General features: G+C 31.9%; 1 protein-coding gene across 1 annotated transcript; it reads left to right on the top strand.

The window, feature by feature from the left end:
- The first annotated feature begins 11801 nt into the window (after positions 1–11801).
- Positions 11802–23512, top strand: LOC139497383 (uncharacterized). Its single transcript, XM_071285595.1, has 7 exons — positions 11802–11838; positions 12222–12391; positions 13267–13411; positions 13950–14155; positions 17482–17632; positions 20058–20268; positions 23382–23512. Exons 1-7 carry the CDS (start codon positions 11802–11804, stop codon positions 23503–23505), a joined length of 1044 nt encoding a protein of 347 aa, XP_071141696.1. The 3' UTR covers positions 23506–23512.
- Positions 23513–24107: the final 595 nt, after the last annotated feature.

Here is a 24107-nt window from a genome sequence, read left to right as displayed (position 1 = left end):
TTAGCAACACTCTTCGTACAAAACAAATATTTTATAAAAAGTATTCATGGACATATGTTTTTTTTTATGCTCTGTGCTCGTTAAAAGATAACAATTTTCAATGGGGATGTGCTGAAAAAGTGTGTTCCACCCAGGTTTTGTGGAATCAACTTTTCTTAACACAGCTGTGAAAACAAGATCACTCACAATCAAATTCAACAAATCGATCAGCTGATTACTTTCTAACAATTTGTAAAAACAAATCAGCGTTGTCACGTAATCAAATTCAATGCGTGAAAGAAATAATATTATGCACTCTAGTTTTGAATTATATAAGGCAGACACTTTTCTACAGATCAAGATATTCAACCTGACAATGATGATGAATATTTGACTGAAGTTTAAAGGTAATATGCATTAAAAGCAAATTCTAGAAGTTTATGAAAACATGGTTTAATATGGTTTGATATTCCTTGTTGTTAATGAATTTCCCCTCTTAATACACACACATACTCTATTTTACCTACAAAACTTAAATTACAGTCGACGAAAAAGTGAGGCTGTCAAGGTCAGCAACTGAAGGAACTGTTTCGGTCAATGTGAACAGCATTTGGAACAATCTATGTGAGGATGAATTTGGTCAGGAAGAAGCTAGAGTCATTTGCAGGGAACTTGGGTATTGGTAGGTGAAATGTTTCATTTCCTGAGTACATCGTTAAGGATGCGATTAATCGTTAGATTTTGAATTCTTTGAGCTATCCAATGGATGCTACTTGCGTTGTAAGAACTGTTTAGATATGTATGGAACCTGAATTATCTCCAATTGTCGAAGGGATGGGCGTGTCTTATGCATACATTTTTATTTTTTGAACTTTCAATATGATTTCAGTTTTATTTCTAGTGGTAGCTGTCTATCCTATTCATAACACCTATAATTTTAAATGCCATTTTATGTCAGATTTGGTTAATAAATGAGGCCTATATATAAGTATATATATTGTATAAATATTATCCATGCAACTCGGATACATATGTAAAACAGATTTTTACTGGAAAATGAAATGAATCTTTAATCGTAAAAGATATGCTAAGAAATGCAGTATAGATGAACAGCTGATTTATATTTGGTATTGATCAAAGATTTAATAAATCAGCGACATTTTTGGTATCATTTTTTGGTATCATTCATATTCATTAAATTATAATGATACTTTATTCATCATGATACTTACAGTGCTGTGAAATATTCAAAACTATGTAAAATTTGCACTGAGTATTGATAACCACATCTTGCATGACGAGAACTAGGAATTTTGTATAAATACTCTTTATGAAATTGAAGATTATACTCAAACACTTGCTCATTTAAACACCTTTTAGGAGTTCATCTTCAAAAGCATATGGACATTCCTGGTTCGGAAGTGGCAACGGTACCTCTCAAGATGTAAAGCCAAAGTGTTCTGGGGTAGAAACAAAAATTGCATTTTGTCCCATGGAGAAAATGTGGAATGTTCAGCACTGTTCCCATAACAAAGACGCTGGCGTGCAATGCATTCCAAGTCCAATTGGTAGATATGTCTAATTAAATTCACATAAATGCATGGCATTTTTTCCATGCTAGTCCGATTATTACCTGATGACTTCAATATCAGTCCGCGGTGCTATAAGAACTTTGAAATGGGTGTAGGATCAATAATACAGGCGACATGAAAAAGGACAATTGTTAATCTGTTAATCACACATGTCTTATTCTAGATTCTATAAATGGTATCCTTTTTGTTGAGTTTTTTCATTGCAATTAACAGTACATAATGAACATGATTGAATGAATATCGGAATGCCACTAGCATAAATTTGCAATTATGACTTCTGTTATTAGACAAAATCCAGACTAATATTTTATAACAGAAAGAAATCCAAAAAAAAAAACCTACTGATTATGATTTAAATATTATATGTTTATATGTGATATCATCATCAGTACAAACAAAGAAATGTATTATTTGATGTTTAAGACTTTTCTGAATTGTTTTAACGTGAATATTTCAACCTAGATTAAGGACGGCTTATTTCTGTGAAAAATCGATATATATTGGAACGACTGGGATTCCAATTTTCTATACATTTTTGCTTATCAAAGAGTTGGTTTTATTTGCAGAGATTATTGCATTTTAAAGGAATTGTCAAAACAAAGTTTAGTGTTTCCGTCACGTCTGCAATTCTCCACAATCAGTCAGCATGAAGAGTACGAAACATTAAATCAAATCTTAAATGAGACGACTACTATGCATTCTGTAGATTATATACCGCGAAAAACATCTATCATCTTTCCTGGAAATACAGATTTAAGTTCCTGATAAAGAAACCACATCAATGTTAAAGTTTACGTATGCATCTGAAGGCATACTATCTTGCATTGAAGAAACTTGTATCGTATAATGACATACAATATGATTAACACATTACCTGGATATAAAATTTTCTCACACATTGTTCAATTAAGGTGGTACCCAACACTTTAGCTAAAATTAATTTGGGTCGTTTAATTTTCTTAAAATTTTGACAAAGTATTTACTTTGACCCTTTTACAAAAATATAAAAATTTCAAAAAATTTGAACCAACCGTTTTATCAGAAAAAATACACTGGTTATATAGCAGTTTGACAAACACTTATTTTGATCATTTAGAAGCTTAATATTCCCTTAACAACGCAACGTAATTAAAACGTTTAGCTGATTTAACAGAGTTATCTCCATGTAGTGTTAGGTACCAACTAAAGCATCTAAAATTAAATATTTTTGAAAGGGGAAATATAATAGGAACCATATTGGAGCGATATAACAAAAATAATCCTAAATTTAGGCGACGATACTTTTCCGTTGTAAAAATTTTTATGATAAGATACAAATCATTTTAATTTACTACGAATCTTCAAAAGAAGCAGGACGAGAATTTCGTCGAAATGATACACGTCATATTATATGCTTGCATTTGAATTCAATCTTCTTCCTAAGTATGTCTTTGTTGAGGTGTTTTTCGTAAGAGGTAAAGTTTGTGAATAAAGTGCGTATATGTAAACATGTACGACCGCAACATGTCGACTAAAATAATTGAACTCCATACGATTGAGTAGAGGGTATATGGAAGGGGAAAGTTGAAAATTCTGAAAGTTGAAATCGTCATGTTTGTCTTGATTGTAGTTTGGTATAGCGACTTAACATCGTCTATATATCTGAATGTGAATACAAAAACTAAGACGTACAAATTATGAAATGTCATACTGATTACGTCGCCCATCTTTACAGCTTTTCGGACCCGTCAAATAAAGAAAAAAACATTTAAATCCAAACAAACTTTTAAATCATTTTGTATCATATTTGGTAAATTAAATCAACATTAAAAAGATTGAAATATGTTACTTTTTTTCCCTGTAGACGTTCCCAATTTAGCTCCTGTCTGATTTTCTAGGTTTTTTTTCATGAATTGTCTATTCCTTATCGATTTACGAAATCGGAAATTGATAAATTACAATCGCCTTTTTTATGTTGCGGAAGTATTCCACAGCCTTATGTTATAACTTTCAATTTATATCACAACTTTATTTTCATCGATCAATTACCAGAAGGCTGACGATTTCAAAGAATAAGTATGGTTGAAGTATTCTTCCAAGCTACTTTATATTTAACGGATATAATTAGCTGCAAAGCATAGGTTAGGTACTTGGACAATACATCAGAATCGATATTGACAAAAAAAATGTATCTTGATCAGGAAAAGATAACTTCAAATATTATTTATGTACCTGCTTTACAGAAGTTTCTTATGTTAATCGACAAATTTGTTGCATTTAATCACAGTGTTATGGTTTGGCTGTTTCTTTATAGCTTCATAGTTTCTGGTATAAATTATCGATCAGCTGGATTCAACCTCGACTGTTCTATCTCAGAGATCAATAGCAATTCTTCAATTAATATCAGGACCAATACAAAAGCAGCCATATAATAAAACTGTATTATTTGTCCCCTTTAATTGCAAAAATATAGTATTCTTATTTTATTGATAATTAAAAGTGTCATTTAATGATATTATCTTGGTCACTTATGATGTCACTATTACGTCATACAAATGTCAGCAATGCTTTTGTACAAGATATATATGAAACAGGTCTAACATATATATTAAACGGACATTTACATTTTGTAATTTTTTTTTTTGTGGTAAAGCGTCGTCTAATATTTGAAGATCAATGACAGGATCAGAAAATGAATTTATTTCGGCATTTTGCACTGAATGTGAAAAGTCTAAAACATAAAAGTTCAGACCTACAGATCAGTATCAGTCTAATGAACTGATTGCGGATTTTGTACGAAAAATACGAAGAATACAAGTTTTATGCCTCAATGCCGACAATGTCATTCATTCAAAACATTTCGGAATATTTTAAGCAGCAAAACTATATTGAACCCGTTATCAAGCAATTTCATACAACCACAACAGCGAGAATACTATTAAATAGAATATGCATATAAGTATAACGCAGATTAAAAATAATATCACTTTTTGTGGGAATCGTGTTGATAATTCTTAATTTGTTCTATGTCGTTATTTGTTTACTGTTGTTTGGTCTCTTCGTCGTTTTATTCTTCATGCAATGCGATTGTCGTAGTTTTCCAATTGTGATTTGCATGCTCCATTTGGCATCTTTCGCACTAACATGAAATATAACTTCAGATTAACAATGTCGGACGATAAAAAAAAAGATAACCATCGTAGAATCGTACATTGAAAAATTGTTTTGCATTTTAGCTGGATTATAATGTTCTTCTCAAACAAAATGTTTATGAAAATTTTAAACTGTTTGACAATTCAAAGTATTTGTAATGACCTAGTCATTAATATGTGTTTTTAAGGTATCGAAAACATAAGACTTGTGAATGGAGATCAACCAGGAAAGGGGAGAGTAGAAGTAAAATACAATAACAATTGGGGTTCATTCTGTTATCGACATTGGCAAGACCACAATACAGACGTTATCTGCAAGATGCTTAAGTATACGTAAGTAATCATATAACTAGTTAATAATGTCCGTTGCTTGTTTCCTTGATAATAGCCTCGACTTTAAAAATGACGAATGACAACAAAGTCGAATCCCTCACACAAAAGTGCACTTAGAACTCATCATTATATCAAAATGTTTTGTGGGCTACTCAGAGATGAATTATTCCTTAGTTTGTTCAAATACTTCTTAGCCTGTCGACATGAATATGCAAAATTAGAAATGTCTTAAAAACGCAACATTAAAAAAACTCACCGGTTAAAAATGAGACCCAGAAAGGTTACCATTTATAGTGAGATTTTAGATACTTCACGTCCATTTGAAAGTGAAATTCAAAATGCAGAAATCGATGGTTGGCAGGTAGGTGAAACTTACATAAATGAAGAGATAAATGAAAAATGAACAGATTGATGCCCGATTTATATAATTCCAAGGCCCTCAATCGGCACCAGAAGCGACAAAGCAGCGCATCTATTTTGGGTGGGCAAATATCCACTTTTTGATATGGGACAAACTCTGACGTCTCAACGCCCCAGCTTGTCTGGCAAAAACAGCCGTTGGACGTCAGAGTAATCTCGGACTAATGATATGCTCGATGAGTCATAAGATTCAACGCAAAATTTTATAATGGTTATGTATAAGGAAAACATGATTCAAAGGCATATCTGTTATTTCTCTGTCTCTTTTGTGGGTGTGGGTGTGCACATGAATATTCGGGTTGTGATGTGCTCTAAAATTTTATCTTAGCTCATTTATTGTTTTTAGTGCTTCAGGAAAAACATTTTTCACACCGAGAAACGGATCAGCTGTTCTTATTGGAGATTTGCAATGCAATGGACATGAAACTGATATTGGTTATTGCAAAGCACAACTCGATAAATCAACTTGTACAGAAAAAGTAGTTGGTATTGATTGTACAGGTGAATATTGATTTTGACTTAAAAATTGTAAAGTTAGTATTAATAAATGTCTTTCATCGGGACAATCATAAGCTTTATTCAAACATTTAATTTTCTGTAAACTTTATCGTTAAATACATATGTGAGCACTATCGTTTTTTATATGTTTTTATTCTGTTTTACTTCACTGTGAAATTATCTAAAACGATTATGACAGTGTTTTTAAAATGTCCTTGACTGTTCAAGTCACTAATTTTCTGTGATCATCTTGCATATTTGCGCTTTATTTCGCGTTATATACAAGTAATGTTTGCTAAATTCACAGAGCACCCGTTTTGCAAATGGAGTTAGGAATAAATGTGTGCTTCTTGATGAAGGCTTCATTTTAACTTTAAAATGAAAAACAGCCAATAACAGTGTCCCTAAATGTGTGGGTTTGTTTTCTCCAAGTTTATTGTCATTCCTATTTATACCAAAATTTCAAGATAAAAAAGATATCAATGCAATAGGTCATAAAAATGTCATACATCGATGAAAATATGATAACGCCATGTCAAAAGAATATAGACGACAAACTGACAAAAAAGTCTACAAAACACCCCATATAAACTTAAGACTGAGCAACACTGCTGGTGGTTACATGTTCCTTGGAAGGGTAAATAGATCCTGCTTTTGTAGTTGCGCTCGTCTTTTGTCCGTGCAGTAAGATAACATACTGTCATTCAATGATATCACACTCGAGGGAAAGAAGACGGCAGATTTGTGATGCATAAATGATTTAAAAATATTTGGTGACTTTTCATTTTCGAATTCGGTCTATGACTTTCTGAATCAGTGATATTTTATATTTAGCTTTTTTTGTTCTTTTCTTAGAATCCTTTCTGTCGCCTAATTGTACGTGTTAAGTTAAATTTTGGTTCATGTCTGTTTACTCTTTTTAGGAGGCTCGAGGGTACAAAAAAAGTAGCATAAATTGAAACATATTTTTTTTTCATTACAAATTTTATCTATTACACTATTCGTTATTACTTTGTGATATGGTTCAAAAATCAACCAAAAAAATCAATTCGTTTTGGTCCCAGATGAGTTTTAAAATGTATATATCATTGAAAAAGCTCTAAATTATCTCCCTTTGGTGAAAAAAATCCATTTTGTGGCATAAAAATTAACCCGAATAATCCAGTCGTTACATTACGCTCCCTATCGATCACTACCTCGAAAGGTGGAGAGAATCGGAGACGGTAAGGGCTTGAATTATTCGAGTTACATAAAAATTGAAATAACTGTTTTAACTCATCGGTGACCTAAACTTTTTTTTTTCAGATGAGCTGTACTTAAACTAAACTATTGTAAAATTTAAGCGATTTCTGTAATTTCGTTCTTTTTTATTTCCATTTTATCTTTTTTCTACTATTAGTTCAACAACAAAAAAAAAATACCTGCATGCTTCTTTCAAATACAGATTGTGAGCTTAAATGAACGGTGACCCCCTATTTTTTTAATTCTTCAATTAAGTATAGGATTAAATTTATTAATAGAAAAAAAAAATGCAAAATCCTATATTAAAAAAAAATGACTCTGACCTGCGAGCCCCTTTAGACTAATAATATCACAAATGTGTGTACTTTTTATATGCATGTATACCCATGAATTTACATGTATCTACATGTAATCCATTTATTCCACTTAAAATAGATCATTAAAAATAACAAAGTGACAAAATGGTGACATGGCAGGAATACCAAACAAATATTTAATTGATACTAACATTATGATACTTTTCAGGTGAATGGAAAGTAAAATTGGAAGATGGACAACATATTTTAGAAGGACGAGTTTATATAGGTGACGGAAATAGTTGGGGTAGCATTTGTGATAATACAATAACAGTGGATGCAGCAAAAGTTATTTGCAGCACAGCTACTGGGTATAGGTATGATGTTCTAACGAAACTGTAAGTGCTAGGTGTCAATAAAACAAAAACACAAAATCACACAAGACGGCAAAAATATATTTAAATGATACAAAGACAAAGGAGGTCGGCAAGGTTTTTATGTGTATTATTTAATACTTTTCGAGATTAAAAAATATATATTTATTATCTTTTGATGATTGAATGAAAATTTGTTTTGTACCATCACCTTTTTTTAAAATTTTGTCCTAGATGTGTGCATATTTAGATATATCAAGCTATGTTTAAACTGTTAAACCATAAATTTATAAATTGTTTAGGCTCTTAGAAAACTTGTTCTAAATGGGTGCAGTTTGCGTACTGTTACGTTAGGGTTCTAATAACAAATAATTTTTTGAACAGTTGCAGACTTTCCATAGAGATATTTTGAACCCGAAATAGGTAACAGATGTATTAATGTATTGATATTAATTTTTATCATATACTTAGACTAAATAACATATGATTTTTACCGTATGATAATAGCATTAAATTAAAGTATTTTCCATATTTTTCGAATTGGTGCTTAGCGGGCTGATATGAAAAGTTTATCACATGCTTCGATTGTTATCACATGCCTTTCCGTAACGTTATCACATGGCATTCCGGTGATACTCGGCAAATTCCGGAAAATACACCTCAATGCTACGTTTTCAGTGAAAAACATTACAAAGTAGTGTACAAAACAATCATTTCAATACTGGAAGTATATTGTGTAAAATACTTAAATTGTATTAAAAAAAAAAATTAAAAAAAATTAAATAAATGCATTTTTTTAGCTTTTCTGAAACTTTATTTAGAAAGTTACTTTTAAAAAAGTTGACTTTTCCAAACAATGTTCATTATGTATATTGTTGAATTATTTTTTTGTCGATTCGTCCATATTAAATTTTTTTTTTTCTCTGTTGAGGCATATGATAGAAAGATTTCATATTGACTATCAAATTTTGGGTCCGACGTCGGTGAACTTTTTACTCTTTCAACTTCTTTTCGGGAACCACGTAGAAGGATCAATATATGAATCTGTTATTTTTTTCTACTGTTGAAGCATATGATAAAAAGATCATAACATGTCATTTTTCATATCGCATGTATTATCAGCCCTCGGTCAATATCAGCCCTCGAGCCATGCGGCTCTTGGGCTGATATTGAACCTAGGGCTGATAATACATGCGATATGAAAAATGCCATGTAATAATCTGATAGTATACGGTCTATTCGACCCAGTATTATTGTTATTAGATTGATCTTTTTTATATCGTTTATATCGTTTTGTATTTATGTAAAGTTGATTTTAGAAACTAATTGTCTTTTACATTACGAATCGTAATGACTTAGTAGACGTATGGGAAGGAACACCCAAGTATGTTATTGTACATCTTTTCCCAAAGAATCCACTAAAACAAAATAGAAAGACTAATATCGATAAATGACAACAAGACAACCATCGGCATCTTATGAAATAAATAGAGGCAACAGTAGTATACAGTTCAATAGTCATAAATCGATTTTACTGAAACAAATCCGGGTCACAAACCACAACCAGGGGAATCCCATAACATACATGAACGTGCATATTAATATTTATCTTGTTAGAAGTAATCCAATCGATCTACGTCGTCCTATGTTATTCATATTCATATAATAAGTGACATGTGAGTATACGTCAATAAGAAAACCACCAAACGACAAAAAAAACTCCAAACGACAGCCAATGTTTAAAGAGTATTAAAATTTGGACTTAAGATATTTCTCAATAAACTTTTGGGTTTTACACCTGGAGTAAAACAAATACAAAAGAAATGGGAATTTTGTTTTATATTGTGCTGTTATGCCACTCTTCCAGGCAAGGAGGTGGTTCAGGGCTAAGAGGTTACATGTTTAAACCCGCTACATGTTTTATGTGCCTGTCCCAAAGCAGGAGCCTGTATTTCAGTGGTTGTCGTTGGTTTATTTCTGTAATGTTTGTTTTTTCGGAATTGATTTTTTAGGAATAAATCCGTTATATTTTTAGTTTTAATTTGTTTTACATTTTATATTGGGGGGCCTTTTTTGCCTTATACATATCATACGGTAAGGGATTCCTCCTTGTTCAAGGCTGTACATTATTTCCTAACATTTATGGGACTTTGACTCTGCTGAAACTGTTGACTGATTGGCCACCATGCTACAACTTTTTTGTATATTATGATGTAGAGAATTACAGCAAAATCGAGCGCAAAATACGATTCTACTCTTGATATTTTAGCGAAAGTGGACTAATTAATATAAAATCGTGAGAGTTTTAAGTAACTTATATATGTCACCTAGTATGAGTATTCATAAACAAACAACAAAATCCATTTCAATTAACGAACTTTGTAAGATATTTTTGTAGATTGTGAAAACAATAAATCGTAGAACCTTTTAATACAGCTCTCTTTCAGAAACGCAGTGATCCTTTGCATCCCCAAAAGAACTTTAAGGGATTAGCCAACTGTAAGGTCATAAGAAATTTTAATTTTATCAAAACATATATGTTTATTTTTGTAGGGACACTAAACCAATCTTTAGCCATGAACCTTTTGATTTCAACGGACCCGATTTTTTAGTAAACGGTTTAACATGCGGTGGATGGGAAGAGCATATTGCACAGTGTACATTTTCCAAAATAGATTCCGGTATCTGTAACTTTCAGTTTACGCGTGTAAAATGTTTTGGAGGCAAGTAAGCCATGCACGTCATTCACGTACATTGTGTAGTGCAATCAATTCGCTTAATTATCAATTATTCTAGCATGAAACATCACATCAATAGAAAATTTGCTCAAACATGTGTTGCGCTCATCTCATAGACACAAGCACTGAATTGTTCTTATCTATTATAAAGGTAAGTGTTCAAAGCTCGTAACTCGAATAGGAAGGGACAAACCAAGAAAACAACAAAAACTGAGGGAAGGAAAACTATAATTGTTGAACTACGAAAAATAAGTTTGAGAACGCTTTTCTGGACTTACCTTCATCGGGAAAGCTCAAGTCAAAATATTTATAGCTAGGGATATACATTTAAAGACCAAAACACACGAAGAGCTACATGACCAAAAGGGACATAAAACATTTATCTTAGTTCATCCAAGGTCAACTTTGGTGTAATTTTTGATTTTATAAACTTGGATAATTACCACGTGAATCACTGTTTACATTTACTCGGAAGAAATTGTTCCGAGTATTCCTTATTGTAATTGTTTAATTTGTTACCAGTATACAGGACGCTCTTATATATTTCTTTGTTTCGGGGGAATTAAAAATGTTGACCGAGAGCTTTAAACAAACGAGTTCCTTCTTTTCATAAAGTTTCTACCGTTTCAAAGATTTGATATTTGATAGCCAGTTAAAAAAAATGGCTTTCAATGTTTTGGTTTTAACTTTCCTGTTCAAAATCAGTCCTGAGAAATCCCAACTGAATGTCATAAAATCATTAGTTCAAATGCTGTGGTTATATTACCATACGATACTGTTTAAAGTTGATAAGAACGTTTAGATCATTAATCAAAAATCTTGCATATTACGTAATATATAACTTTTAAATGTAAGCATTTCTGAACGTTTCCGCACAGATCGTTAGTGTGAAGACACAATCGTAATAAATTTGGGCTAACATAAGGACAAGCATGCTTTTCAAGGTCCTTACCTAAGCCCAAAAATGGTTTCCAATACTTAAATTTAACCCTGATCTAGGATTTTCGTTCACAGTCGAGTAAGGAGACACGATTTAACAGCCAAAAGTCTTTTGAATATTTTTGGTCATTTTCTAATTTCTTAAAAAGCACAGTACACTTTGCAGCAACCAGGTAGTTAGATTGTTTTTTTTTATAGAAAAAGCACGTATAAATCCTCAAAAACTGTGTCTCTAACTACTTTTATAGTGTCCTAAAGAATGATTACTGGTTCTATTGCACATGATCTAATGAGTGGTAAACATTCCAAATTGATTATATTTCAATATTACAAGTCTGAGACTCATATTTGTAGCATTTCTATGCTACTTATGATAATATAAATGTTGTGGCATTTTAGCTTTTCAACTAATTTTTATGTTTTGTTGTATGTTGTACTGTTAAACCACTGTCCGAGGTAAGAGACGGATTTGACGACAGTAAACAAGTTTAACCCCGCCACATTTTATCTGTACCGGTCCTAAGTCAGGAGCTTGTAATTCAGTGGATGTTGTTTGCTGCTGAATATCAAAACCTATATGTATTCCAATTGTAGAAAATATTTGTCAGTTTTTGTCAGGATTTCGCTCTTTTCCTATGATTCTTTATTAAATAATTCTAATTCATACATTGTTTTACAGATTGTGTTCACTTTTATTTCGGACGGTCCGGTAGTTTAACTTCTAACAATTATGGAAGTCAGTTTTACAAACCTGGAATAGACTGTGTATACATAATCAAACCTCCAAAGGCTATATATAAAATTGAAATTGTGGATCTACAGATGGCAGATGCTGGAGACTTTATTCAGGTACCTTAATGTATCAATAGTTTTTTTTTATTAACTTCTGGTCAATTGTTGTTAATTATTTTACTTCGATTCAATTCGTGCATTTATGTAAACGACAAGAGGAGTGGTGAACAATTAAGATGTGAATAATTGATAGGACTTTTATATGGCCATACGATGCACTGGAACCCCAAATAAAAGGCCGGTAGAATTAATTAGGATTCAATAGCATCTATTTAAAACTTATGTTTTACAGGTATTTTGTATTTTAAACTCAGGTCTTATTTGCTATAATTACGTTCACTTGTTAATCAAACTCGGGTTTAAAGATAACTATATTTGAAATCACTCTCAAGACATATCTTGAATGGAAAAAATCAGGACGGTTGATAACAGCATCTGTTGTATAAGAAATACCAGTTACTTAATGTAAGTTATCAGGTTTTTGATATATGAGAAAGGCTGAAGACACGAAATGGATATTCAGAGTGAACTCATAATTCGAACATAATTAAAACTGACGATAACATTCAGACAAAAGACAAAATTTAATGCAGCAATCTCATCAAAATAGCAAACAAAAGATATTTAAAACGTTTCATGTAAAAACAACCGTCTGTAAGACTTTTCTTTTCATTGTCTACATGAATTAACCTTTTACCTATTTCACGAAACTGATGTTTATTGTTATCATATAATCTTGATTTTACCGTTAAAGGTTTTATGTTTGATATCTCACTTATCTATACACATGTTAACAAGATTAAGAGGGCAGCGGATTTAATGTTTAAATTATATGATATAAGCCATAAGGCTTCCTTTTTCCGAGTAAGCACATTTGTTGATGAATTTATTTAGTGATTTTGTTTTCTTTTTTCTTTGTGTGTTTTTAAAAGGTAAATGATGAACCTAACGGTCAAGTTCTTGGACATTTCTCGGGATTTTCAGGAACCCCGTTCTTGTTATTTTCCGACAAGTTTTACATAAGGTACAAAACCAACGAAGAGGAGGAATCAAAAGGCTTTAATCTAACATGGTCAGGTAAGGAAATACGCAATTATGATTATTTCAATAAGGTTCTTCAAAAACTTTTAGAATAAAAACTCGTTTATACAGTATGTTCATAAAATTCTAAAATCATTCGAAACACTAGAGTCTGCCCTCCCTTGGCATTATTAGCCACGATCATCACTGAAGAGACATGTGTTGTCGAAATGCGCATCTGGTGCAGAAAAATTGGTACCGTTAATGTTATTATTTAAGTTATTTATGTTTAGTATAATTGCATAATTGGAATTAAGACAATTGTTGCTCTATTTTTAAAGTGTCAAGGATATCCGAATGGATAATGTGTAAATAAAAATTCGAAATTTTGACGCCAATTCCGAAATAAAGCTATATAATAATAATGTACACATAAAAAGGCAAATAACGTGCTTAATATCAAACACTAGTATTGCTTATCGTTAATGATTTAATTTTCTATCATTCTTTGATACTATTATATAAACCTTTTTTGTACATGCTTTTTCATCAATCCGCAAGTGAACTTTTAACTTATGAATCTTTATTATGAAAGTTGCTACCGTAATGGATACAGTCAGAGTTTCCTGTGCAAGCAGTGGGTGGTTAGCTTTAGTAAATTTAACATCACTAAAATACGTACATCCAGATACAATTCAACCGGACAAGATTGTTATAAATGTACCAAGTTGCTATGGTTCCATATTTAGCGATTTGGTCATTTTCAGGCAGAACTATACAACATGCTCTTCAAATAGAACAGTAAGTATACTAAAAAATGTTAAGAAACATTAAGGTCCTTGTTATACTTATCTATCGAACATTTCTAAATATCTTCGAGTTTTCATAATTTTGACAATTTGTTTAAAAGATGTTTAAAATACATGTAATACTAGTAGTTTGAAGAACTCAAAAAAATCAATTACCAAGGAAGCCACCACATTGTATTGGTTTCCAAAAGAAGTGTATCTTGCCAAAAACGTACTCAATAGTTGAATGGTTTCCTAATTGAATTATGTCACCTCCATAAATAAAAAATAAAAAACTTTTAATCTCTTCTGACCTTTAAGAATGATTATATTCAGGAGCATGCCTGTTTCAAATGGTGTTGTTATATTGAATGTTCTGAACTGTTTGTTTTGAAACATCTTTGTTCTATGAAAACCTCATGATATCATATTTTAATAGATTTATGCTGTGTTTCTACAAATGTATCTTCTGTGAAAAATATAATATGTAATGGTATAGCTTATATGCGTTTAGCCAAACAATTTATACATTCTGTGAATCTACTGGTACTTTATGTGCAAACACGTATAACAGTTTGTGCAAACACCTTTTACTGTATGCACAAATACCTTTTATGCTATGGGCAGACACCTAGTACGTTATTTGCAAACACTTATTAAATTATTTGTTAACACCTATTATATTATGGTTATTGTACAAAAACTAATTTAGTTACGTTCAAACACTTATGAAGTTAATGTCTAATGTCTATTATGTTATATGCAAACACCTATTACGTTATGGGAAACGAGGTAAATGCCTTTTTAACAAATGTTTAACACAGATTAAAAGAAAACACTGTCGTGACATAGAAATAATAGCAATTTTGATAAACAGTGACCAAGAGCGATAAAGTTCAATAACTTCTCAATGTCTTATCGAAATTGTAAAAAAAAAATGAATTGAGGTTATTTTCATAGATATAAACCAGTCACCAAAGTTTCGTGAAAACTGCTTAAACCACTTAAGAGGTTTTGTCCGAAAACTGGAAAATTATCACATTTTATGCCCACGCCATAGCCGAGGGATCATTAAGTGTAACCCTTGTCCGTATATACTTCCATACGTCCGAACGCCCGTTTGTCAAAAACATTGGTTTCCGTCCTTCAACTTTAGTTTGCTTCAACCTAATGATCTGAAACTTATACATTATGCTTATTACTACAAAACATAGATCAAGTTTGTATTTTGGTGGCGTCACCTTTACCGTTGTAGAGTTAAGCCCCTTTACAGATAGAAAAATTGCTGATTTTTTTGTTTCCGTTCTCTAACTTAAGCTTGCCTCAACTAAATGTATGAAACTTATAAACAATGCTTCTCACAACAAAATTCAGATCAAGTACGTATTTGGGAAGCGTCATTGTTACCTTTCTAAAGTTATTTCCCTTTACAAATGGAAAAATTGCTGAATTTTTCGTTTCCGTTCACTTACTTTACTTTGCCTCAACCAAATATTATGACGCTATTAAACCAAGAGTTCCAAGTGGTGAAGTTAAAATCATCCCTTTGTAAATTAAACGGACGCCATCACGAGTTGGTTGACCGTTATAAAATAACAGTTTCACAGATAATATCAGGGATGTTTCTTATGTCGTAACTACAACACCCTTCCCTTTTCACGATTGTGACCTACCGAAAAAGACTTTAAACCGGACTTGTAATAACGTAAGCAACACGACGGGTGACACATGTGGAGCAGGATCTGCTTACCCTTCCGGAGCACATGCGATAACCGCCAGTTTTTGGTGGGGTTCGTGATGCTTAGTCTTTAGTTTTCTATGTTTTGTCATCTGAATTTTTATTTTGTCTGTTTGTCTTTTTATTTTTAGCCATGGCGTTGTCAGTTTATTTTCAATGTATGAGTTTGACTGTCCCTCTGGTATCTTTCGTCCGTCTTTTATAGACAATGCTTATTACCACAAAACTCAGATCAACTACGAGTGTGGGTAGCGTCACTTTTACTGTTCTTAAGATATGTGCTTTCATCATGTTCATAACGTTATATGCAAGCGGGGGCATCATATGTATCCCATAGACACCTTCTTCGTTTATTTATGAACAAAATCGCATAACTCGGAATCGTAAAATCTACAATTTAATAATCGAAATGGAGCTTACATCAATAGATATAAACAATTCATCAAAGTTTCATGAAAACTGTTCAAAACATTTTGAGTTATTGTCCGTAAACTGAAAAATGCCCCTATTCTAATGAATAAAACCATATACCATGTATATCTTGGAATCGTAAAATCTAAAATTTATTAAAATTGAAAAGGAGATCGTGTCAATATATGTAACCATCACCAAAGTCTGTTGCAAATTGCTGTAAGTGTTTTATAGTTACTATCCGAAAACTGGAAAATCCTTATTTTTTAATAAATAAAACCCTATAATTCGGAATCGTAAAATCGAAAATTGCTGAAAGTGTTTTATAGTTATTGTCCGGATAATTTATAAAAATCAAAAGGAAGATCACGTCGATAGATAAAAACAAGTCACCAAAGTTTCATGCAAATCCGTTAAAGCGTTTTTGAGTTATAGTCCGACAAGTTGACGACGGACGGACGGTATACCATAACACGTCCCGTAAACATAACAGATAACAGAATAAAACATGTCTTCAAAAATATGGGTTTCGGAGCCTTGGCACAAAGTTTTGTAGATAAAAAATAGGCAATATTCAATTGTCGGATTCTCTAAATTACGTAGAGCTAAATTATACAGACTCAAAACGATTGTAGATGGGGCGACGTTCAGATGCAACGTCCGAAAAGAATAAACATCCTCAACAAAAACTTGTGATAATACAATTTTTTTACATGTTTATATACATATATATATACATGGAAAGTTTTATATCGTCTATTAGAATCGCGTTACGACTGTTACATTTCACAGGAACAATGAAAAAGAGTAATTATTAATCATACCCAACCCTTAAACCGTACACACGCGCTTTCTGCTTATTGGTAATGATATGTTTCACACTGCACGAAGTATGATACGAACAATGCTTTAATTTGATTTGCAGATCAAGCACCATGAGACAATATAACGACATTTCCATTTGCTTATCGTTAGAACATTAATTTTAAAGGTTATAACGATGTACATTACGTCTGGGGTAACGGACAAATGTGATTTCCTCAATAATATACAAAACACTCATATGTTTTACCTGCAAATCTTGGTTTTGTCAAACCTTATTTCATTTTGACGCCAAAACAGGATATATCGAGTTATTTAAAAGTTGAGTTGTCAAATAAACAATGATTTAAATTTATATAATTTTGCAGATTGAGAATAGTTTTGTCATTTATAGAAATAAATTAGTTTATCTTGACCATGGAATAACTAAATGGACTGTGCCATTAGAGTGTAAGAAACAACGGACAACAAGAATCGCTAACTTTCATTTATATTCAAACAAAAGAGCACTAAGTTTAGGTAAGTTCCATAATTCAACTATTGAAAATGAAACCCTTATATGATCAAACGAATTGTATATAAATGTATATATTAGTGCATATATATAGCAACTCATGGGATGATTTCATATGCTCATAAAGTGTAAGCCGATTCGGGTCTATATGTTGTACCCGTCGTGTTTCACAAACAAACAAACAAACAAATATTTTATTTGCCAATCATGGCGCCCAAAATGAGCGGAATAATTACAATATAATTTTCAAACATAATGTAAAGTAAATTAAAAATAGGTTAAACAAAGTACATAATATGATTGATTTTGATTGAATTGATTAGTATAAAATATCAAAGCAAATAAAATAATTAATTTGTAATAATGAAAATATATGATATGACCCATTGTTTGTTACTCTGGTTCCTTTATTGGAAAGCAAACCTCATAGTTTACTAATAATTTATTAAATGTAAAAGAAATAACTATGTAAGTATATACTCGTGATAAATCTAATTCGATAATGTCACATACGAGGAAAGGGGACGGGGTTATGGTTCCCACAATTGGAAAATATCCGTCATCATCTGTGAAAGAAATATTCCACCACGGTCAACCAACTCAGTTAAATAGTTTCCTTATTAGCAGCAATCCGCCATCAAGAAAATCTTGATAGGAAATACAAGCTTCGAAATACTATATGAACTGGGAGATATATACTCCTTATTCCGTAGCTGCTGTATTTTTGCTACATAGAAATGGAAAGTACCAATTGGGAAGCTGATCATCTCTATTGTCGTAAAGTTTTGTTCTCAACCGACCACATTTTCAATTTCTAGACTTACAAAAAAAAATGTAACTGCATCTGTTGTATCGTTTATTTCAAGTTCGATAGTACAGATGTGTAGAACTTCGAATTATCTAGTAAGAGGACATTTTCTATACAACGGAACATGGAATTAACGGATAATTCTTGCTTACTTCTATGTTTTTCCTCAGAAACATGAATTAGAGAATATATCGACAAGAAGAGGAGCACAATTTGTTCACTTTGGAATGCCTTTTTTCTTTTAAAACACATACTGTAAAAATTAAAACTTCACTTTTTTGTTGTTGCATGTTTGTGTTTTCTCTCAATACAATTATCACATGTATTTCTGTATCAATTGGGTATGACGACTTTGGTCTTTGTGAATATTTCGTTGCTACCAAATATATCACAACACCCTTTGTTAAAGCAATATTTGGTAAAACAGTTATTTTTATTTGTATTTGAAATTAACAGCACTCTTCAACTTCGTAATGATTTCATCTGCAATTGTTTTGATTCGGTCTCCACGTGTGAGTCTGGTTAAGATAATATACGTGTCTGACGTACCAAATAATTGTCTGGTGTCTTAAATGAGTTTTTTTTCCATATTCCAAACGATTTTTTGTAATATCTTGTAGTAATTTTCACTTGTAGAGAACACCTGTGGTCAACTCCTGTTTTTGTAAGGGTCCGTGTTGATTTTTTCTGTCCTTTTTGTGGAAGCGCAGTATGTCATGTTGTGTATCTTTTCCTTTCTCTTTTGTCCTTCACAGTTTATGATTGACCCGTTTTAATTTTACTATTTACTAGTGGACATATATATATGTTTATACCCAGATCATCACAGGAAGAGTTTCAATAAAAAAAACCTACATTTAATATCATGTTTTCTCCGAAATCGGGGTATATTTAAATTAACTCATTAACGTTGTTAGATTTAATTAATTTGTCAAAGCATATGTTTTACAAATGGAGAATATTACTGCAGAAAAATAGCATCGTACTTTCTATGGATGTTTATTTCAAACAGCTTAAACTACAATAAAATTGTGTTTCATAAGTATCCGCACATTGGCTAATGACAATCGAAAAGCATTACAAAATTATATTTTATCATGCACACATTTTTAGTACAAAGTGCTTCCAGGCTTCATAAAAAATGTGCGTCGTTCAACTCTATCAACGCTTTTCCATCCCAATACAAATACCAAAAAAAAAGCTAGTCTGCCACGGGGAAATAATGTTATGTCTTATTTAACAAAGTACCCAGAATAATGTGTTAACAACTGTATTATATCAACTCCATCGTGAATGGTGTGAGTCTTTAACGGAAGTCTACAAACGGGTTGGTGCGTGTAGCTAAATGTGATCTGATTTAATATACAAAAAAGAAGATGTGGTATGATTGCCAATGAAACAACTATCCACAAGAGACCAAATGAAACATAAATTGTCAACTATAGGTCTCCCTACGGCCTTCAACAATGAGAAAATCCCATACTGCATATTCAGCTAAGTAAATCAATTCAACTGAGAAAACTAATGGCCTAATATATGTATGAAATAATGAACGAAAAACAAATATGTCAAACAATATATATCTCCAAAGTATCACGTTAGTTGTTTCTATTGTCTTATAGATAACAAATCAGTCTTCAACTTCTCCGTGGTCTTCTTCTACGACAGAGAATTAAAAAAGACTGGAGAAAATCCTTACGCTTTCCAAAAATTGTATGTTTATGAAATCACATTAATGGATAACGATGAAGACCTAACGTTTGAGGTAGAGAGTTGTTCAACTCATCAAAGTAAAAACGGGAAAACCCTTTCTAGGCAACATGTTGAAAACGCGTAAGTATTCAACAAGAATATTGCATGATATAATAGTATGTACTGTTTTTTATATTGTTTTTATAGTTATATATCGAAAAACTTAGATAGGCATAGACGTAACATCTTTGGTACAAATAAGCGTTCACATACGATCCTAGGACATCTTAGGCCGTGTTCACACCAAACGCCATGTACAGTAAACTTGTTTACAATTAGTTTAACGTACTGGTCATTGGTTTCACATTAAATTTGTTCACATCTATACACCTTGTTTAATTACCTGTACATAATATTTGTCCACACTTGTAAACTCTATGTCATTTAAATGTTCATTACGTAGAACCGAATGCAACGTTTTCGGACAACTTTTCTAGCAGTAAGGGAACGACCATTTGACTTCAAATCGGGGGGGGGGTTTATCGATGGAAACATTCCGAACCCCAATTGGAAAAAAATAAAAGGTCCTGCAGATGATACAAAATATTCTAAATCAAGGGTTTCCCCATACATTATAGTGTTAAATGTTGAAAAAAATTGATTACCAGCATCGTTTGCGCGGAAAAATTTCTGGCTCAGATAAATTATCAAAATACCCCCCCCCCCCTTTTTTTCCTTTTTTTAAGTTAAGTGGTTGCTTCTTTATGAAAGCCATTTTGCTGATTTGTAGTAGTTTAAAAATAATAAAGATGTCTTGTTTAAGCATTAGAAAACGTAGACTGCAGCAGCGTGCTTACAGGCGAAGAATATATATTTTTATTCTCATAAAGCCAATGCATTACGTCGGTATAGAGATTACGGTACACAGATTGAAGGAGAAGAAGGAATGATATATTAGGGATCACTATATTCCTATTCGTTCTGTTTGTTTCAAATGGTATTTCTTCTCCAAGGAGTATTTGGCAAAGGAGGGAGTAATGTTTTTTTTTTAAGGGTAATTTAACGGATCCGAGATACATGTACTAGACAAACAATACATTTACCTCACACTTTTTAAGTAATGCATTTATGAGTGAACCGTTGTTTGAGTAAAGACCAGTGGCAAACATTTCTGTGCAAGTCAAGTCGATTCGGAAAGACCTTAATTCTCAAATGAATTATGTGTTCGGCAATGATGCTGCTTTGAGTCTTGATAAGGGCTTAATAAAGCTACGTAAAGTTTAAAATAAAAACCAAATAAATATATCAAGTTTAGACAAATATTTCCGTGAAGAACTTTATTAATAATTGTTATAAATATCAATTTTATTCAAAAATTGTTTCTTCCTTAAATATACACGGTGAAACTAATGTTTCAAATGACTAGTTTTGTGTACACTCAATCTACACAAGGCCTACATCGAGTATCGACTGCATGTAGACAAAACATGTTTTACACTACATGTAAACATTGAATTTTATCAATGGGAACGTAGTTTTGTTTAGTTTACAAAAAAAAAAAAAAAAAAAAAAAAAATTAATGTGAACACGGCCTTAGTTGGTCATAACAGCAATTAAGGTAGCACAATACAAAGATTTTATAACTCCAACTCCCAAGTCTTAAAATGCTTTAACTTTCTTAATAATGCTTGAAAATTTATAAAAGTGGTAGTTTTGGATAGCTAACAGATTATTCTTTCAAATTAATACAATGTTAGTATAATGCAACAATTATGTAACCAATTATAATGTTAACTGTGTCTAAAATATTTTTCACCAAATTTCCACTTTCAAATGAAATTAGCTTCTGCATAGTTATCCCTAGAGGGTTGATTTTATTATATGTTGTTCTTATGGCCATTATCTACAAAAATATGTCTCAGATTTCAGATAGAATGTTTAGAACAAATTTTACACCTTATTAAACATTATCTTCTTTTATGTGGTTAGGATGTTTACACTAATTAGAGATTTATGAGAGCATGGAATACCACAGAGACAATCTGAGACTGCCTGTTTAAGCCCATGATGTGTTGATTAAGATTTCGTTAAGATTTTCTGTATAGTTAAAGAGATGATAGAGATAAATTCATTCAAGTGAACACACCCAGATTTTGCCACTAATTTTATAATAATTGATTACATAATGATTGCATAATAACAATATTTCATTCATTTAAAAGATTAATCTTTTATCTATCTATATATACCTCTTTTATTATTTTCTATGCATTCATTAGAAAGTTACAGCATTTCAAAGGTTAGTGATTGGAAGTAAAAAAATCTAAAAACCAGCTAAACCCATGTGTTGGCTGCTAGTTTAGAATTAAATGCACTCGAAGAAATTTTGAAGAATGTACTGATGAATTTAAGTGTATCTTACATAAATTGTGACACTGATTATAGTCTTCTTTGTAGCATTCCTTTTATCCCTGATAATAATTTCCGTAAAACTCACGGCCACCTAAAATGTCATTGGAAGCGTATACGACTTGACTGCATGAAGTCATGATTTCGATCCCCGGCTTGTTTAATTTGAAATGAGTACTTGCCTCATCACCAAACACGCGACAGCAGTATGGCTGCTCAGAAAAAAACCTATGAGGGACTGGTCATTTGCAACCTGAAGGGGTGAAATGGAATTAAAGGGGGGCTTAGAAAATTTCGGAATTGATGGGAGGGTCTTCAATTTTTCAAAAAATTTATATGGGGGCTTCGAACAATTTTTACAAGATTTTAGCAATTCTGTATTTTACACACGCAAAAAATGTAACTAATTTGATGATTTCTATTTATTTACAAAATAGTGTTTTTTTATTTATAAACTATTCACAATTTGACAATTTTGCACGACTTGTAGCTTGAAAAATAGCAACGTGACCGATACTTTTAAATATATTTTAGAAAAAAGCAATGGTAACATCTACATTTTGGCAAATTATAAGAAAATTCTATCTAAGGAAATATATACCGATGATCCACCTTAAGCAGCAGGATTTAAAAATAATAACCTTCCTTTGCATCACGCAATGTTAAGCAAACATTAAGCAGGAAGTAAATCAACAAATAAATAAGAAATAAACGTCTCTAAATTCCATCTTCCCGCCGATATCCTTCTAGATATATCTCTCGTGTAAGTAATTGGATAAAAACAAATGTTCGGACAACTTGCCATTTGCTAGCATAATAATTACTCAATTTGATTTTTATTCCAGGCAACCAACCGATGATGACGTAACACTTACCAAAATGTCAAGAGTGAAAACATTAGTTAGTATTTGTATTACGGAAGATTTGGCTACCATGTTTACATGTGACATAAAGATCATGGTGCAGTAAATTGTGACAAATTATGAAATAAAATAAAAAGTTAATCCCTATTATAGTCACTAACCGAGTTGATAGCTATGCGAAAGTTTTTATAAGTGTGTTGATGCTTTCAACACAAAGTCAATGTAGGACCTTCTTTGGGATGTAATTTGACAGAGAGACACAATTCTTTTGTATCAATGGTTCTGATTGGATGACAGTTAGCGTAAAATTCTCTATCTTTTTCTCTGAAACTAAGGAAGCCGACATTTTGAATTGTTGAATGTATTGGCATGTAATTTCTACAATAATAAGCCATAAAACTCACATGTTGCACCTAAAAATCTTCTTTTTATCAAATTTTATTACATTCTGAAGCGGCACAGAAGCCAAAAAACGCCCGGTGTTTATGTTTGACGCCGGAAGCATACCTATGACGTCACCTACTGTAGGGACCAAAGAAGGTAACATCTTTTCACGGAATTTTCTTTAATGAAGATTTTACACTGAAATCATGATTGAAATTTAATTATGATCTTGTTTTGCAGTAGAATAAAGGTAACTGTATTGTATTTGAAGCTTTAAGAACGTCCATCGGTAGTTTTACTGTCGCAAATTTAGTTTACCTGGCG

The sequence above is a fragment of the Mytilus edulis genome, chromosome 12 (genome assembly GCF_963676685.1).
Source record: "Mytilus edulis chromosome 12, xbMytEdul2.2, whole genome shotgun sequence".
Taxonomy (NCBI): Eukaryota; Metazoa; Mollusca; class Bivalvia; order Mytilida; family Mytilidae; genus Mytilus; species Mytilus edulis.
Note: the sequence above shows the minus strand (reverse complement) of the source record. Positions and strands in the feature narration are given on the sequence as shown.

What these genes read in the sequence shown, in the direction of transcription:
- LOC139497383 (XM_071285595.1), top strand. Translation starts at nt 11,802, where the DNA reads ATGATTACTGGTTCTATTGCACATGATCTAATGAGTG. An exon ending in ATGCTGGAGACTTTATTCAG is followed by an intron (nt 12,392 to 13,266) that starts GTACCTTAATGT and finishes TGTTTTTAAAAG; the next exon opens with GTAAATGATGAACCTAACGG. An exon ending in AGGCAACATGTTGAAAACGC is followed by an intron (nt 20,269 to 23,381) that starts GTAAGTATTCAA and finishes TTTTTATTCCAG; the next exon opens with GCAACCAACCGATGATGACG.